Genomic DNA, 19,354 nt, shown 5'->3' on the forward strand with positions numbered 1-19,354 from the left:
TCTCTTTTCAAAACATCATCGTCATCCCTTCTCAAAACATGCCCATACCACCTCACACTAACAAGTTAAAATGAGAATGTTGAATACGAGAATTTTTCGTAAACAACTTTTTAACTGCAACGAAGGTGCAACAAGTAAAATTTACGATACTGGATAGCAAAAGCTTTCGAAATCATTTAAGTTGTAAAGAACTGCGGCAATTAGGCTATCTTTGACAAGGTACGTACTGTCAGTGGCGTAGCCAAGGGGGGGGGGGGGGGGGTTTGGGGGTTACAACCCCCCCTTTGGCACGCGTGTGACGTCACGATATTGAGAATAATGCTTTCAGTCTCTTTATGCTTGAGAATAATGCTTTCAGTCTAAAAAAAAATTGCCTAATTTTAAACAAAACTGCATTAAAAGAGCGAGTTTTTCCAATACCAAACATTCAAACATCTCAGCCAGGAATTAGCAACAAGAAAACGTAGAGACTTAGCTTTATTTCCGAAAAATGCCGAAAAAAACATGATCTTATTCTTTTGCTATGCCAACGGACAGCACCATTTTACAGGAACATTCATACCCACATTTTTGTTGAAAATGCTCTCAGAATGCACCAAATTCAAAGTAATTTTTCAAATTTTTCTGGGGGAAGCACCCCAGACCCCCCGCCGATGGGTCGTCAAAACCCCCCCATTCTAAATTCCTGGCTACGCTACTGCGTACTGTACAATGTAGCCTATATGTGTGACTTTCTAGTCATATCGCCACGGACCACCTGTGCAGTCGTCGCGGACCACCAGTGGTCCGCGGACCACAGTTTGGGAAACCCTGTGCTAAACCATCACAGCACGCTTGGAATAGTGATACCTTTCCGAGTAAAGGTTCGGTGGCCGTGCGTAACTATATTTATAGATGCATATACCAAAATATTAGATCCTTGATGCATGTCTTAAACCATTAAGGTTTTGCCACCTTTTTCTTTTGTTGGTTTTGTTACTGTATTTCTTTTTCACAATATCATTTCTTTTGCATTCTGACAAAGAAAAATAAATTGAATTGAATTGAATAAAACGTTTTCAAGACTTGTTTTTGAAATACACCACACCAGTACCAACTATCGCTGCTGTGGAACGCATATTTTCACTTGGAAAGGACAATATGCGTCCCAAAGGCAGCAGATTGTCAAACAAACGTTTTGAAATGCTTGTGTTTCTACAAGGAAATAACTAATAGGTTAAGCAGCTACTTACAATACAGTCTCAAAACATAATACCTGCTGTTTATTTATAGCTATTGTTAGCCTAAACAGTTAAAATATTTCCGTTTTACAATACGCTGGCAAAAAATAGCGCTAGAAATTAGCGCTGACGCTGACGCCGTCAAATTCTTTAAGAGCTTACGCAGTACTTTACGCCGTAAAGTTTTTAGGCAATTCGCGCTGACGCCGTCAATTTATTTCAATGACGCGTACAACACTGCCTATATGTAGGCTTGATTTAATTCAAAGAATAAAAATCTCTAAAACTCATTTAAACTGATGTTTCCTTTTTTGAGGACTCAGAAGACGAGCTGTTTCTATCTGTGAAAAAATTTCGGAACCATGAAAGTGCAGCAGTGGTCTTGAATATTAGCTTATCAAGAAAATCCGAATAAAGGATTGGGTTAAGTGCACTGTTGATGGGTAAAAGAACGATTGCGGCAAATACATAAGCCACGTCAAGAAGGTGAATTCCACTGAAATTTATAAAAGCCATGATTGTGATAGGTACCCAGCAGCAGAAATCGGTTGCAACAAGACGGATGATTTTGTTTTGCATTTCTAAAAATAGTAAAACATAATTAGTATACAAGATTGTTTCTGGCAAACAAATTTCGCCACAAGCATAGGATAGGTAGGGGAGAGTGGGGGAAGTTGGGCCGGTGGGGCACGTTGGGCCACCCATATATCTTCCGATACACAATCACTGCATGTCACGTGATGGCGTCATGTGATGCCGTTTCGTTCTCAGATCATACAATGGTGAGGTGAAGTTGATTGCAGTCACCGTTTATGAGTGAAGTAAGAAAGTTTAGTTTTTAGTGTTTTTTTGAAAAATTATCTACTTGAAACGTAAGCATGCAGAACTGTAACTGAAAGTGCTATTAGTGGCTCATATATATTTATATCGCCAGGGGATAAGTGTCAGTTTATGGTACTCAATTTTGTCGAATCTTTCACAGGTCAGTCTGGCAAGTTGTACAAAGCAATGGAGCTGCTGTTGGGGTAAGTTGGGCCACTTTGAAAAAGATTAATTTTCGACCTATTTCTGCATTGTTTGTTTAAAAATGTTTTGTTGTAATTATGGGAACCTGTACACAATTATCCGAAAGACGCTTGCCCGAAAGGACACTTACCCAAAAGGACACTTGTCCAAAATGATACTTGCCCGAAAGGACCCTTACCAGCAATTGCACTTCCCTGAAAGAACATTGCATAAAATACATTTTATTTTCGGGCAAGTGTCCTGTTAGGAAAGTGTCCTTTCGGGAAAGTGTCTATTTATGATATTAATTCATCATTTGCAGTTAACACTGATTTAGTATGGTTATTTCTTTATTGTTCTGCACACCGGCCCAACGTGCTCCATGCACGGCCCAATATACCCCAGGGGTGGAGGTACATTGGGCCGAAAAGTTATCGTTTTTTAAGCCTTAATACCTTTTTGCCTGAAAGACTTAGAATAAATTCAAAATTCAGAAAAAATTACTCGAAGGATCAAGATCATAATGATGCATAGCGTTCTACAATCGACATAGAGTTGAGTGATTTACATTCAAAAATGTGAAAAACGGCCCAACTTTCCCCACTCTCCCCTAGGCAGACCTCAAAAATCTAGTTATATTTTTAGCGCAAAAAAATGAAATCAAACGACAACCAGTGGAGTAGCTAGGGGGAGGCAGGAGGAGGTGGACCGCCCCGGGCGGCACGTCTGGGGGCGGCACTTTCAGACTACGATTTTTGATTATAATCTGATAAAAAAACGCATTTCATTTTCACATGCTTTTTCTTGAAGGAGGGGCAAAATCTGAATCCGCCCCGGGCGGCACATTCCCTAGCTACGTCAGTGGCGACAACACGGCATCTATTTTGTAATAAAGCTGCAAAATGCGAAATTTTTGGCAGTTCATCATCTGGTTTTTATTAAGCATCTGAAAAGCTAATTTACACCGCACCAACAATAGCTGTCAGGTAATAACGGGGGAAAAAATTTAACAACGGAAGTTTAAGAATTTTAACAACGGAAGGATAAATAGGCTACTTAAAAACCTTGACTAAGTGAATACTAGGGAGTAACCACCGAATTAGTATTTTTGTTGTTTATTATTAGTAATCGATTGGTCGCTGCAGCAGATGGATTGTTAGGCTACCTGCACGTACAGTAGTATTGTCAGCGTTCTTCTCGAAACATTTTTGATAAAAAGTAAATTAAGTGTACATTTCGACGTCGGTAGCGTGGCCTAGCAGTTCGAGGGTTAGAAAAGTAGTCATTTCAATGACGTGAGTTTGGTTCCAATCCTTGCCATCACTATTTTTTTCTTCTTTAACCCTATCTGTAGCGACATGGGGTTTTATGAGAATGCCCCAGTCTAGTAGTGAAATATTTCTCAGAAGAAAATATGCTAAAAATGTGAAATTTCTTGACTTTTAGTTTATGTTCTTTGCGAATTTTTTAAACCTACACTGGTAATTTTTCTACCTTCCTGCCCTTCACAATAAGCATTTCGTCTCAGGTGACCTGACATTTTCGTGCAATGCTAGTTATAAGTTATATAATAATTTAATGTAAGTGCAATATAAATGCTAGTGTAAATAGTTTAAAATGTAAAAACGCCCAAAAATGCCTTATATTTATGAGAAAAAGTAATTTTTTGTTCAGTTTAGCATTACTTTATGTTATAATTCAAAAATTTCAATTTTGAAGCTTTTTTTCGGAAATTAGAATAAAACCCGACTTTCTGACGTCTTCATCTCAAACATTTTATTTCAATAAATTAGTTGGGTAAAAATTTAATTTCTATACGCACAATACACATGGCTATCATCTTGTAAAATATTTTGGTCTTGCGATTTTCATAGCTCCCGTTATTAGCGTTTAATTAGCAATGGCCAAGATAGCCCGTGACGTGCTTTCCTCGAACGAAAACAGCTCGTAGCCTAGTAAGATGGGGTTAATTACAAAGTTCAAAGCAAGAATCAACTTTCTGGCTGAGTACTTGAAGGGTCATAATGACTGCACAGTCAACTGGTTCATGGGAAAAATTATCCCATGTTAAAGCGTCTAACGGTCCAAACACTTCATCTGCTGTAGCGACCTACAGATTGCAATACGCCAACATAAAAAACAAAACGTTTATTTATTTTTATGAGGCCTACATTCAAGCTATTATTGACATGCTTACTGTTTCCAGACTTTTCAGCGTTACTCATCCTTGATGTCAATTTTTCTCTTTCTTTTCTTTGTTTATTTGTCGTATAAAGAATATAAACATATGCAGTGGCCACGTATGAGAATGCAAAGAAGTTGAATATTGTTGTCGATAAAGCGAATTCCCACCCTTTGTCTTGCCACGATACGAAAAGCCGAGGAATGCAAACGCTATTTGCACTGTAATACCTGAAAACAACACACACATTGAATAAGATAATGTCCAATTAATCATTATAGTCCCTACCATTGCCCACTACTGACATTTTTCATGTAGAACACTGTTAGTCTTCCACAATGCCGAGGTAGGCTATAACTTACAAGGGTTCAGCCACTGCGTTAAGTGTTTAAAATATGATTTTCTCTTCATTTTCATCTTTGACCGTCACAGAAAGACAATAGTTAGGCTATAGCAACAATGCAAGGGTCAATAAAGCGAAAAGATGCGGACATATCGGATGCGGCTCCTTGACCTAGAAGATAATATATCTTCCGATGAGTCAATAAGTAGTCTATGGTTCGATACACCGTCGGGTCATGAGGATGATCTTGTGAAAATCTAATAAATTATGCTCTTGCTTAGTAGCCTACACTTAGACTACCGGTACTATTGACAGATGGGAATAGATAGGGCAATATTGAAATGGTGAAATGGAGAAGAGGGATAAAAACAATTGCTGCGCGGAAACAATCGGCCACCCCCACTAGTGGGGAACAAACCGACGATGGATTATGATGATGATGATGAATATGTTACTTGCGGCATTGGCGATTGTAGCCTATCCCTTATGTCAAACTACTAAAAATTAAAGTTAAGCCAGTAGTCTTGTCAAATGTCGATTGGCGGATCTGATTACACAAGTCTGGGAACACAGCATTGCTTTTATAACTTTTTGAAAAAATCCAAATATTAATGCGTATTTAATTATTAATTCAACATACCCAAATTGATTCGTAATGTTCATGAATTCTGAGACGGCGGGTTCTCCCAATGCTTTTTGAAGCTCATGCCATGAACGAGCTTGTTGAATTAGAATCGACTTCTCACTCATCGACCTATTGTAGCTCGGGTGAAATGTAAGCATCTTTTCACTCCAGGCTTTGGCAGAACCAAAGTTAACAGTTGCATTTTGGAAGAAAGGGTTGTTGTTTATGAACACTTTGTCGGTAAACATAAATTGTAGGCTTGGTACCAGTGGAAGGAATGCTAAAATTGTAGAAACAATCCAAGAACTTCCGATGCAGAAAACAAGAAATCCAACAGTAGGTTTTTCTCTTGAATCAAAAGGCTAAAAACAGAAATTTCAAAACGATATTAACATGATATTTGTCATAGAAAATATTAAGTAGCTAATGGTAGCCTACAGTAGTCCTACAATACAAAAACGTCATAAAAACAATGATCTAAATTAGATCGTCTAATAGCAGTTTTATCAATTCTTTTAATTGTTAGTTATAGACTAGATTAAAGCTAATAGGAAACTTGATACACTATCAGGATATGTTGGAATGAATACTAAAGCACATTAGCACTTTTTAAGTAGGCCTAAACATGATTGAAAACCAAGCACCTTGTCCGCTATAGGGCCAAGCGGCTAGACCATCCCACTTATTTTATTCATCACGACACACTACTGTTATTACTACATTTGCAAAAAACAATTAACAAAATCATTTTAAAAATACGATGGCCTTCTTGAAGTTCTTTGGGTAAAAAATGAGATAGAAACAGCTGAAGTTAGCCTACACTATTTTTAAATGTAAGAAACACCATAATAAGTAGGGTGGGTCGCGAAATGGACTTTTTCACCAAATCGAAAACCTCAAATGGTTATTTGAAAATAGGCCCAAAAAAACACTCCATGCCAAATCTGAGCTCATTTGGTCTAGGAATGGCTTGCGAAAATGCATTTGAAATTTCCCAAAAATCCTGATTTTTCGGGAAAAATGCCATTTACCATTTTTTCTCCAGAACTTGATAAAAAAAATTCTGTCACACTATATTGATGAAATGCATGCCCTTATACAATTTAGATGTCATTGTACTCCTTTAAAGGCCAATTCAACTAGGATTATGTCTCAAAACTACTTGTTTGAAAATGTGAAAAAAACGCCAAATATGCGTGATGACGAATACAATTGAAATAACGTGTATTGTATACTGCAATGTATTATACTGTATACTAGTGTGTATAGGCTAAAAGTAATTGATAAAATGCTTTATTGCAGCACACATTTAAAGCGTTTTCTCAATTGTTCGAAGTTTTGTACCATTCAAGCTGAAGTACATAGAAACATATTATGCAAAAGCAACTATGAAAGCAGTTCGGCTGCAGTCAGTTAATTCATTCATCAATGGTTGCTCCATCATAACTGCCACTTTGGTGCACAAATGAAATGAAATCCTTCTTCGGCTCTTGAATTAAGCTTCGACAGAATTTGGCCTTCCCTAGTGCCTCAAGGTTGGCCTTTACATTACCAACACGACCATGTTCACTAACGTACAACCGGCAAACTCTGGAGGCCAAAGTCAACCATCGAGCATGGTTTAAGGGGCAGATTGATGGTCTCTAGTAGGACTGGTACAGATCCATTTCGAATAGCTGCACAAACATCATACAGATACCGTTGATCATCCGATAAATCATAGACAATCTCTTGAGGCAGTTCTCGGATAGGTGGGGCATTCTCGATCGGTTGGAAATTGATATCGATAGGTAGGTATTCAGCAGACTTACAAAGCTGCCCAATAGGTCTTTTGAATGACCTATTGACCTATCACCGGTAGTTTCTCCATCAAGTTTGATAAAAAGATGCCGGAATGGCAACTCATTCATGTGCAGCATGCATATCAGCCAGACAAGCCGATGGTCCAAATGACTTTCTTATAATGCGATAACCCCGCCATGCATTCCAACGTTAACATTTGTTGAGTCACATCCGATAAACTTCAAACTGGTCAGCCAATTTTTTTCTTTTAGGGCAGCCGATAAGAATTGCTGAATGTCTTTACTCTGTCCGCTTTGAGGAGTGAAGTGAGTTAGGTACCTGCCACCAGGCTGTTTCACTACAGAATAATGTTCATCTTTGGCCACGTGCTTGCCGCTGCTTCCTGATCGTGGAACAAGTGTTTGATCTTTACGGCCATCAAAATACACATCCTCGACCAAAGCCGGGCACACTGCGATGGAATTGCAATCCACATTTTCATTTCTAAGATATTCCTTATCTCTTTGGATTTTACTCTTATCAATTATTTGTGAAGTATCATCTTCCGTAACGATGCCGATATCAACTAAGAGAGCGGTACATATCACTGCTGTTGCTCGAATGGACACACCATATCTTTCACTTTCGCGTACAGTATTTTTAAAAATCTTCTTTTGTGAAGCCAATCGAGAACTTGATACGTTTTCGACATTGACAGTTCTGGCGTATCAGCAACAACATCCTCAAGTGAAGACGTAACAGAGGAAACAATTGACGACGAGTCATCGGTATCATCAGTATTAGTAGAGTCTCCTTGAATGTCACTGGCAAATGTGCTGCAATGTGCAGCTGCGGATCTAGATCCTTTCTTTGCTTGTTTCCGTACTTGCTCTCTTAGTGCTGCAGTTCCAGTTGGATCGACACTTTGAAGTTGAGAACTTGAGCGACCACTATCCCTTAACCGCTGATCCCACACAAAATGCAGATCAATCAATGGTATTTGATCCTCTTTTGTGCACTTGCATTTTATATGAGCTTTCATATCACATCCACAGTTGTGTTCTTTTGAAGTAAGGTTAGTCCGTTTTTTTCTTGGTGAGATGGTTTCTTTTGAGATCTTCATATTCTTTAAGGAACCTAACCATATTGGTTTTCATAGTCTTGTCTGGAATTAGTGGAATATTGGTACAGATTTTGAGGTTAATTGATTTCACATCTGACATTATTTGTGAAAGGACAGCTTCTTCGTCCCCACCCCCCAGGCATCTTTCCCTAAGGAGATTCACTTTCTTCAAAATATCCTTAGATATTGGAAGTTGTGCCTAGGGTAGCTTTCTAGAAGGACCAACAATCGGGCATGCATTTTTTCTGGTTATTTTCAATTTTGACAGCATTGTAATCAGTCTACATTAACACTACCTCTCTCTTACAGTATAACTTTGTGAATGATGCAATATTGCATAATTTAGCAATTTGTTCACATTTTAAAGTAGTTTTTAACATAATCATGAGGTGAATTGTGACCTTGAAAAGGGTATAGTGGTATCTAAAATGTATAAGGAGATGCATTTCACCAATATTGGATCACAGAAGAATTGTTTTTAAGTTCGGGATAAAAAAATAATAAATGCCATTTTCGCCCAAAAGTCTATATTTTTTGAAATTTCAAATGCATTTTCGCAAGCTATTTCTGGTCCAAATCAGCTCAGATTTGGCATGGAGTATTTTTTCGGGCCTAATTTCACATATCCATTTGAGGTTTTCGAATTGGTGAAAAAGTCCATTTCGCGACCCACCCTAATAATAAGCCTTGTATGGCATGTGACACTGCAACCAAACTATTTCATCACATTATTTTTGTGTAGATTATACAATTGAGAAACAATTCATCCTAAAAAAAACAATACAATTTTCTCTTACCTTTAGAATAGAATACAAGCGACAGGAAGTCAGTATCACTAAAGTAATGACTGATGTCTCACTGGAAATGACAACCAACACACCCATTGTTGTGCAAGCTGCACTGGACAACCATTCAATATCATGTAAACAAAAGACATCGTCGTACAGAACTCCAGCAACACCAAGCATAATGAGGTAAATCCCCATTAGAAGATCGGCTAAAGCCAAATTGAAAACTAACATATGGTTAGTTCGCAATGGAACAGATCCTCCTTTTACTGCTATATCTTTTATGTTCTTTCCTTCTCCAAAGAGGACAACCTAGGAAAAACAAGAAGAGTAATAACAATTTTTTTGACATGACATAAATCCATTTTCTGTTTAGTTCATTCTGTGAAATTGCATTCAAACGAAGCAAAATACGCTTAAGCTACGATGCTGTAACAAAATATAGTCCAGTACTCTTAACTGCCAGATTAATCTTCTTCTGTAAACTATGTAGCTTTATAAAAGATTCTATTGATTGAATTAGATTAAGACACTGAAACTGACCATGTTTCCAACTAAAGCCAGCATCCCCATCACCCACACAAGGTATCGCAATATTGGGTTTGCTATCAGTTGATAACGAGATGAGAAGACGTCTTCATTGCGTGCTTCTGTTTTTGTTGGGCACTCATCGCTTAAGTCACTGCAGTCTTGTCGTCCATCGAATATCTAAGAAGCATTATAAAAAAAAAATTTACATTTCAAAACAGTTTCTTCCTCGTCCTGTGACCTTTTGGGGCAGAAGAACTATTTGTTCACCACCCCAGATATACGATGTTCCTAGACTACACTGGCAGACTCCTAGAGAGCAGCCAGTTTTTGATCACCCAAGACGAGCCGACAATTGTTTTCTTTTTACTATTAAGTAATAAATGTTTTATGCTTGAGGATTTTTTGACAAAAAGCTATTTTCATGTTCACTCTGAGTAATAGATTAGGCTACTCATTTGACTAACCTGGTTTTCACTAACGAACAAAGGATTTCCATTTTCGCAATAAAAGCGTCTATCATCATAGCAACGTTTTTCATCAAGATTGTCATCACAATCAATGTGCCCATCACACAATCTTTCCCGACTGACTGAAACCTATTTTTGAAATATTTTGTGACACAGCAAAGATACATGCCTTTAAGGATACAAAGAACGCATGAAAGTAAAATTATTCAATGCAAGGACATATGGTTGGACGGTTATAATATTTGTTTAGCACTCAGCACCTGTGCAAGTACAGGAAGTTAATTCGCCAGCTGAAAAATGACTTCAAAGTTTAGAACGATAGCAAACTACGAATTTCATTGCATAACGTTCTCTGTAAATCAGGTTACATGGGAGCTGACCCTTTTTGCTTTTGCCTTAGTAGCCTAAGATATTATTGTATTTTCTCGCATTATAGACTAAGTCTAGCGTTACTTCACAAATGTAAAGTTTACTTCATATTTTTAAGTAAATAAAGATCATGCTGCTAAAAGCGAAACTCAATCTATTGCAAGTCTAACTTTATTTTGCTTAACTGAATTTTAGAAATAATGGTATTGTCTATAGACTTTATATGCATCAGTCAGGGTAACAGTATCAAACGTATAACATTCTGTAAAAACTTCTGCAAATACTGCATTTACCAAAGTGTTGCTTAAGGATGGACAAAATACTCTGTGGGGACAAGCTGCCTTTGTTTCGTCAGATCCATCTTCGCAATCAACGCGACCATCGCATTTTCTTTCCAGAGATATGCTAATGTAGTTACCATTTTTGCAATAATGCCTATTTCCACAGTTCAATTCATCATGATTTGCTTGTTGGCATTCTATAAGGCCATCACATCTTCTGACAATCAAAGGAAGGCCCTGAGTAGAAACCCCACATCAAAAAATTGAGACTTTCATGCATGGCATCGATGCATCTTGTGGGTTTTACTTTTTGTCGGATTGTGCGGAACGTGTTTGATTTTAAACAATATTCGGCATGAATCGCGGCAATAAGAAACGAGTATGATCACAATAATGATGCAAATTATATTATTAAAGCTTACAATCGTTACGGAGTTGTGCTGTTTTTAAACATTAATAAATTAACTAACTCATTATTATTTATAGGTATTTATAATTTCTGGATAAACATGCTACGGCCATTCATAGTTGGAACAATGTATAGTATTTCGGTACAGCAGCCTATTATTTGTAACCAGAAACTGCTGGCATGAAAAAATTTACGCTAGTGCATAACATGAGTAACACCACTTGAGTAATATTAATCCATGTTATGCATGTTAAAGTTAAGTTCAAGTGAAATAAAATATTAGCTTTAGTCACTTACTTCAGTGCAAACAGTTGTTGGGTAAATACTTTGCAACTCGTAATTCAAATCCCCCAATATCTCTGACGTGCAACTGATACTTGAAGCATTTGAACACTGCGCTTCACATTCATCAGCGGGGTTCCCAACACCTCTTCTCCAATTTCTCCAATAACTTCCCTCAAGTGAACTGCTGTCAATTCGGTCAGCCGGGGGGCATTCTCTATTTCCATCACAAGCAAACCCAACTACATTATTGACAGCTAAATCAACATCTATAGTTTGGACCTCTTGGCAATCCACTTTTAGACATCTGAAATAATACAACAAAAAAACTGCATGAAAGAACACTATTAAAACACTTACATCATAAAAAGAAAAACGATTGCAAAGATAAGATGTAGGCTATAACCTGTAACTTTCTTTCTTATAGGGCAAAGTGGGGCGTGTTGTTACAATTTTTACAAATCAGCATATATCTTGTTCTGTACCAATAGTATCGAGAGATAGTGCAATTGAAAGAGGTATCATTCGACTTCTTTTAGCTACAGCTAAAGTTTTTCTGGATTATTTCGTGTTTACATAAATGCATGTTTAATGCAAGTGAATGGGCTGTGACAACACGCCCCACCCCGGGGCGTGTTGTCACAGAGCATGGGGCGTGTTGTCACAGAGCATGGGGCGTGTTGTCACAAAATTTCTGCACATGCTTTATGACTAAAATAGACAGAAACCAATAAAAAATGGTTTTAATACGGGCTGAACGAATAAAAAAATATGCGAAATACAAAAAAAATTTAATTTACAACATATATTGGTAAAAATTTTATTATGCCCATTGTCAAAAACAATAAAAATTTCATCTTGAGAATTATGTGTCACTATCGAATAATGTGTGTATCATTATCTAATATTAATTAAATATTTTTATGTTTCTTAATATTAAAAATGCACACCACGGGGCGTGTAGTCACAGCTGTGACAACACGCCCGGTGGTATGAAATCACGTGGTTTCAACAACCATGTGCACATCTCTACTTGCATGTCTTATCTGTTTGGTATGATGAAAAGAGCAGGCTTAAAGCTAACGAATGGTATCTTTCCTGATGAGTTATGATCATACCTTAGTTTGCCAGACCATTTTTTAGTTTAGTTATAAAACCTAATTTTGCCCAAAATTCAATGGCACTCCTCATAATTTCTGCTGTGGTGACAAATTTATTAACCTTCACTGCTTGTACGAAAGAGAACTGAAAACTATGCCTTCCATTGAAAACTCGTAGTTATACGTTTGGGTTATCGCATGGAAATCGTGCTGTGACAACACGCCCCACTTTGCCCTACAGAGATAGACTGCATTGAGTGATATAGATGATGATGCAATCCTCTAATTAGCCTAACTAATAACCTAGCTTTAATATAGATAACTGTAAAACAATTTTTGACAAGAATACCACAAAGATCTCCACTGACCTGCATGGTTTTCCTTGATCTGAAAGCAAGGCGTCTTTACATTGAAGTGTGCCATTGCAATAACTGTCTCTGTAAGAATCCAAATGTGTTTACCAATAGGATAGCCTACCATCTAATGTAGCATGCATTTTTGGTCTGCTAACGAATAATGCTCATAAACACTCGCAAGTCGCATTGCCTGTAAAATGCTTTCAAATGTGGAAAACATGCAACGTTTTGGCACGCAAAACAATAAGCTGTAGGCTACAACAAAACAATTTTAAGTTTGATGTTATGTGATGGTGATAGATAGCCTTCTGTAAATCCATTTTGTAGGTTATACAGTAGGTCATACATAGGCTAGTGCTTCTGTAAATCCATTTTGTAGGTAATAACTTATAAGCCATGCATGGGCTAGTGCTGCAATACTGTACCTTCCATAATGTGTGTTTCTGCGTAAAAGGTAATCCTGGAACATGTTTTTGCATGAGGCCCAGTTAGGGCTGCTAAATGCTTTGCTTAATGGTAGTGTAGCGCCCTGCGTTTCACCTTAGGTCTTTTTAACGTTTGTTACCGTCGTGAAATTTACAATTGTGCTTCGGGATTTCACCTTAGGTCTTTTCAACTTTCCTTAGGTTTGTTACCGTCGTGAAATTGTCGTTCTTTTGCATATATGTAACGTTACCCGGTAATTCAAGTAATTTTGTAGTTGTGCTTTGGAATTTTGAAGCGCCATTAGGAATTTGCGTGTCTCAAGAAATCGCATGCTAATAAGCTAAAGCATTCTTGCAACCGGCAGTTTCAATCACATATGCGTAGTTTTTTGTCTCTTCAACGTTTTAGCCTACAGATGCTTGATTCCTCAGCGACTATGTATATCGCGTTCTGGCCTACAATTCGACAGACAGAAAATTTTACTTTTGGTGCAGGGAGTATGTCAGAGTACGGTATAATTTTGGTGCAGCTCACTATAATATGATTTTGGTACAGTAGTGATATTACTTCTGTCTCCGTCAGTCAACGTTCAGTGTGCAGTTTCCTGGGTTGGACTTCTGATTTGGATTATGTTCTGTTGTGGAAAGACGATTGCAATCTTTTAAATTATGTGGTAACAATGAAATCATACATGTAGTAAAGAAGCACAGACCTCGTTCTCGGATCATTTCTGCCACATTGTTGTGCCGGAAATGTCGCTGTAGACTAGTATTACAGCTAGGTATGAGCGGAAAAGTTAAGTTACCTGCTATCCGCTACAGGTAGCGTAGTAAAAGTCTCCACAAAAATGATAACGAAATCAAAACAAAAAACTTTGCATCGAAACGAAACAAAATTTTTTGAAACAGTTTTCTATTGCACTCTTCAGCCTAAATAATCAGAAAAATGTTTGAAACGTTTGTTTTATTCTCGACCCATAAGTCAGGTGAATTTTCCCATAGGCTACGTTACGTAGAATTAGCAATAAGTAATAATAAGTTCCATCAAAAAGGAGGCCCAAGAGGTAGGACTGGCCACTCCACTCTCGTTAGTGCTGAAGGATTAGTATTTTGAGAACCTTATCTTCTCATCTCCCAAGGCTTGGTATCAAGTAAGAGAACACCTTGCATATAGTGTATATTATACATACTCGTCTGAGGCACATTGATTTGATATCTACTGTACTTTACAGAACACGTTGATCTTACTTTTCGTCAAAGTTGTTATTACAATCAGCTTTGGAATCGCAAACTTCAGATCGGTGTATGCAAGTGTCATTTCCACAAGAAACCTGTCCGATATCGCACAACGTCTTTATGCCACTGTAATGTTAAAATATCCAGAACGGGAACGTTAAAACTAAGACTAACAATGAAAAAAATTAACTGAACAAGAAATGGCAGTTGGACAAAACCGAAGTAAGGTAGCCTACTTAGAAAATGCTTGTGGATTTAAAGATAAAACGGAAAAAAATTAGTTGCCTAGGATAGCCTACTGAGAGTTTCAAGTAGCCGAAACACGGACATCTCAAAATGAGTAACACTATTGCAGCAGCAGGGGTCGGGAACCCATGGCTCGTGAGCTATTGATGGTGGCCTCTGTCTGGCAGGAGTTTTATCTTAACTTTTCATTACAATTTAGAGCTGAAAATACGCTCAGAATGCACCAAATTATAAGTAATTGTTCAAAAGTTTCTGGGAGAAGTCAGACCCCTCCAGCTCATTTTCTCGTTTCCATTCGACACTTTTACTGCTCACCGGTCCCACTACATCAGGGGTCGGCAACCCCTGGCACGCGTGCCACATGTGGCACGCGAGATGATTTTTCATGGCACGCCAAATGATTGGACGCGCACGTTATAGCACCTTAAGAAAGTGCAACCATTGCATCACTAACATTATTATTACATCACTAACACTAGCGCTAACTGAATGGTTGCACACATTTCCAGTTCAATCTGCAGCAGTGGTGCCACCCTAGGTGCCACTGCGGTAAGGTTCTCTTGGGGTTTGTTGAATGTCTAGTCGAGATAAGGGTCTGTTTGGCAGGGAAAGGCAAGGTCTACCCTGAACTGGAGGATAAAAAGTGGCTTGTAAAACAAATGTTTCTTGCAGATGTCACCACCCACCTTAACGAACTTAATCTTCGTCTGCAAGGTTCACAACAAACGGTGATGGATCTTTTTGAGGCATGGAAAGGTTTTGTGGCTAAATTGGATATCTATACAAGGGACATGCAAACTGCAACTTTTCGCTACTTTAAATACCTGAAGGTTTTCTCATTGGATCACCAAGTCAACATAGTTGAAAATGTCACATGGAGGTATATATATCTCCATGGCCATTATTCCAGTGTAACTACTGCACTGATGAGACCGGGAGGTCGAAACGGTGTGCACTGTCTGCAGTTAGTTGAAATTGATGTGTACATGAGGGATCTAACGTCTCAATTTTGCAATAGATTTCAAGATTTTCAACATTTTGGTTCAGTATTTTCATTTCTCATCAAGCCCGAGAGCAGCGAAGACTTGAACTTATCTGCATTTGAATGGTTGGACATCGAAGACTTCCAGATGCAGCTGATCGGTTTCAAAGCATCCTTATTGTGGACATCAAAATTCGTCAAATTGCGGAAATCGCTGGAAACGATTGAAAACAAACAAACAAGCATTTTGACGTGCTGGGAAGCTTTGCCGGAGAAATTTAGCTGTCTCGAAGATGTCAATAGCTTTGCTATCTGCATTTGGCTCCACTTAATTGTGTGAACAAATATTTTCGCACATGAATTTTATTCTCAGTCCACATCGCAGCCTACTTACGGAAGATCATTCGGAAGCATGTGTTCTACTTAAAGTGTCCAAATATAATCCTAATACTACAGAGCTAAGCAAGAAAAAGCCAGGACAAGGATCTCATTAAAAAGTGACTCTTATGACTGCATTCGATGTTTTCCAATAAAGTTAATAAAACAAATTTGTTTCTTGTCTGTTAACTCAGTCAACTTTACTGTTTAATTTTAACATCAGATAGTTGCCAATACAAAACCAAACATACAAAAATGTTTGGCACGCGAGCTGTTGATATTTTGATATTATTCATAAACTGACGCACTGCATACGAAAGGTTGCCAACCCCTGCACTATATGTTAGTTGTATTAAGTGTTAAAGCATTACAGTATATGGCTCTCTCTCGGAAATACATTTCCAAATAATTATGTAGCTTTCATGTGTTCTATAGGCCTACAGTAGCGCAGTAGGCAAGGCAGACAGCTCTCGCTGTTTTAATCACAACTTGATGAAAAATTTGCTTGTTTAAATATTGTTAGAAATTAAAAAAAAGTATGAAATTATAAATAGTTATTTAATTAGTTTTATTAAAGTGCCCAACTTACCGTTTTTGGTCGGAGGTTATAGACAGTTTGTTAACTACTGAATGGCACAGAGAAGGAACATTTACTTCGCACAAACACTCGTCTGATAAATCGGAGCAATGAAATATTCCATCGCATACTTTCCTTCGAGGTATAATTATAGAATCGTCCAAGCATTTGAAACATCGAGATGTATCAAATCTTGTTGATGGAAAATGCCGCACATCTCTGAAATCACGTAGTCAAATAAAAGCAAAAACCCCGTGTTAAAGTAAGCATTTTATTACTATATTACTATTACATTTTATTTTGTTATTACATTTTGTTAAAGTAAGCTGTTATAAAATAGCACCTTGTAAATTTATTCGTTTACCAAGGACAGATTTGTAGGCAACATCAGAAAGCTTTTTGTCTAATGACAGCAATGTTTGACAGAAATTGTGTTCGGTAAGTGTCTCCCAAACCTTCAATTGAAAAGCTGTACGCTTACTAGATTTGTCAAATATATAGCCTATACTATATGGGCCTAATTGAAGTATCCTGCTTACTTTGGTTATTTGTTTAAACTTTAAATAACTAGGCTAATTTGATCAATGATAAAGAAATAAAGAGCCCAAAATGTAGATACTGAAATCATGTTTAGCAAATGTTTCGAAAATTACACTGTCTTCATCTTCAGTGCTATAAATGTATTTTTTTTTTTTATTGTTGGCATTGTCATTGTCTGCGGAACACTTTTGTTCCATAAAAGATCGTCAGGTGTTTCGCAATAGATTTGTTAGTCTAGTGGGGCATAGAACATTGGGCAAAAATCAAAACTACAAGAGCTTCGCGCTTGTCTTTCTGTAATTCCTGCTCTAATATCAACTTTGTGCTCATCCAAACAGGCCCAGACACCAAAAAGTGAATAAATTGTTGTTGAGTTGTTTATTTCATTGCATCATTATAAAATTTTGTTTGGTGTTCCGCAAGATTACTTTGGTGCATAAAGTGTTCTGTGGCTCAAGAAAAATTAAAAAACACTGATTAATATAGCACTGAAGATAAAAACAGTAATGTTTTTCATCGTTTGCTCTGTGGATATGGCTCTGTGTAGCCTATAAGTTGTGTACTACTATTTGTTTAATTATAATTTTTGCTTACATCACCTTCCGTCATTATATCCCGAAGAGATGTAACACAGATCTTCTCCTTGGTCGCAATCTTTCATACCATCCCAAAGTAACTGCTGAGGCATCCGACACATTCGACTATTCCTAATGCAATGAAATCCAATTCCTGACGTCCATTCTTCATCTTCTTCACAACCCCTGCATACGTCTTCATCGCAAACAGTTGATCTTGGAAGACAGCGATTATTTTGACATCGATAATATGTCGAGCAGTTGAGAGAACATGGCCTCAAGTTGGATATAGAATAAGATCCATTGCAAACAGAATCTTTACTGAGTAGACAGCTACTCTTCTTGTTTTTAGACGGCAATGTACAGCTGCATACAAAAGTTACGGTTGTCACTATTTTCCAAAATATGTGACACTTTGTAAATTCCAGAATGTGTATAATGTATTTAAAATGTATTAGAAGGTTAAGAATGTATTTTCCTTGTTGATGTTTATTAACTGAAACGTAATTTCATTGTTTCAGTAGATTTTTGAGCACATATTATTATTTTTTTTTAATTTAAACTCGAATGTGCTTGTCTTGTATGAACACAAATGTTATCCTGAAACACTACTAGAGTGAAAAGTCCGATTAAAAATTTGTAACTCAAAATTAAATTACTTAGCAAATTAGTTGGAACACTTTGATAAACAAAGTTATGACATTACCATTAACAGACAAGCTTGACTGCGGAGCTTTTTTGCGGTAGAAGATGTCAGTGTTTGTGACTTACTGGTGGCAGCTCACATGAGTAGCCTAAACTGATTCTGATGTCTGTATACCTATCTGATTGCTTGATTCTATTTGAATAAAAATACTGTCAAAGCCGTTTGTACGACGGCAAAAGTTCCATAAATATTGTTAAATAAATTTCATTAGTCACCAAATCTGATTGTTCTCATTTACTAAGAAGCTAGAGTATCGTACTTTAAAAAGAGAATAAGAGGCTACTATTTTGTTTAATTGATTTAGCAACTGCGAAAACGTTACCACAAGAAAATGTGTTGTTTCGCTTAAATATCGAAATTAATTTAGCGCATTTTCAAATAGCTTGATATGTAGACCTACTTGAGTTGTTCGCTTCCCCAGTCAATACAATCGGTAGCTGATGCAATCTCGTCGCTTCCATCACAATCGTCCACTCCATTGCATACCAAATCCATTGTTATAGCGATGCCATTGTTGCAGGTGTAAGCTACAAAAAAATAAAATTAAACAATGTCTTCGTTTTTAGCTTTTGCGAGTTTGGGCTTGTAATTGTTTCTCTAACTTTAGTTTTTAGTGTAATAAAATGTGAAACTTTTGGATTTAATTGCGGCAGTTTATGATTATTTTATTTTTTTAAATTATCTTAAATTTCTCTTTTTTTCGTTGCCTAGTAAGCTACAGTATCCTACATTAAAAAAGGGCTCTTGCTTTTCGAATTTGAAGAGGCACTCCTGATGAAATGTTAATTTCAGCACGGTTGATAATAAATTTCAGAAAACAGGCTTA

At 37.3% G+C, this 19,354-nt stretch overlaps 1 protein-coding gene across 1 annotated transcript; it reads right to left on the minus strand.

Moving 5' to 3' along the window:
• Positions 1–1,511: 1,511 nt before the first annotated feature.
• On the minus strand, positions 1,512–19,039 carry LOC145780624 (uncharacterized). The gene is made up of 12 exons (XM_082592250.1): positions 18,929–19,039; positions 17,847–18,188; positions 16,720–16,926; positions 14,537–14,650; positions 11,423–11,714; positions 10,729–10,953; positions 10,064–10,195; positions 9,612–9,776; positions 9,078–9,380; positions 5,391–5,737; positions 4,423–4,637; positions 1,512–1,801 (listed from the first exon to the last, which is right to left on the minus strand). The coding sequence occupies exons 1-12, from the start codon at positions 19,021–19,023 to the stop codon at positions 1,512–1,514; spliced, it is 2,727 nt and encodes a 908-aa protein (XP_082448376.1). The 5' UTR covers positions 19,024–19,039.
• Positions 19,040–19,354: the final 315 nt, after the last annotated feature.

Source organism: Aplidium turbinatum, chromosome 12 (assembly GCF_918807975.1).
Source record: "Aplidium turbinatum chromosome 12, kaAplTurb1.1, whole genome shotgun sequence".
In the NCBI taxonomy this organism is placed as follows: Eukaryota; Metazoa; Chordata; class Ascidiacea; order Aplousobranchia; family Polyclinidae; genus Aplidium; species Aplidium turbinatum.

Excerpts from the sequence above, each read along its gene's own strand:
- LOC145780624 (XM_082592250.1), bottom strand. The coding sequence starts at position 19,023 with ATGGATTTGGTATGCAATGGAGTGGACGATTGTGATGGAAGCGACGAG. Across the intron at positions 10,954-11,422 it reads CAACAACTGTTTGCACTGAA|GGCCTTCCTTTGATTGTCAG; the intron begins GTAAGTGACTAA and ends GTTTCTACTCAG. Across the intron at positions 5,738-9,077 it reads GCTTGTATTCTATTCTAAAG|CCTTTTGATTCAAGAGAAAA; the intron begins GTAAGAGAAAAT and ends TTCTGTTTTTAG.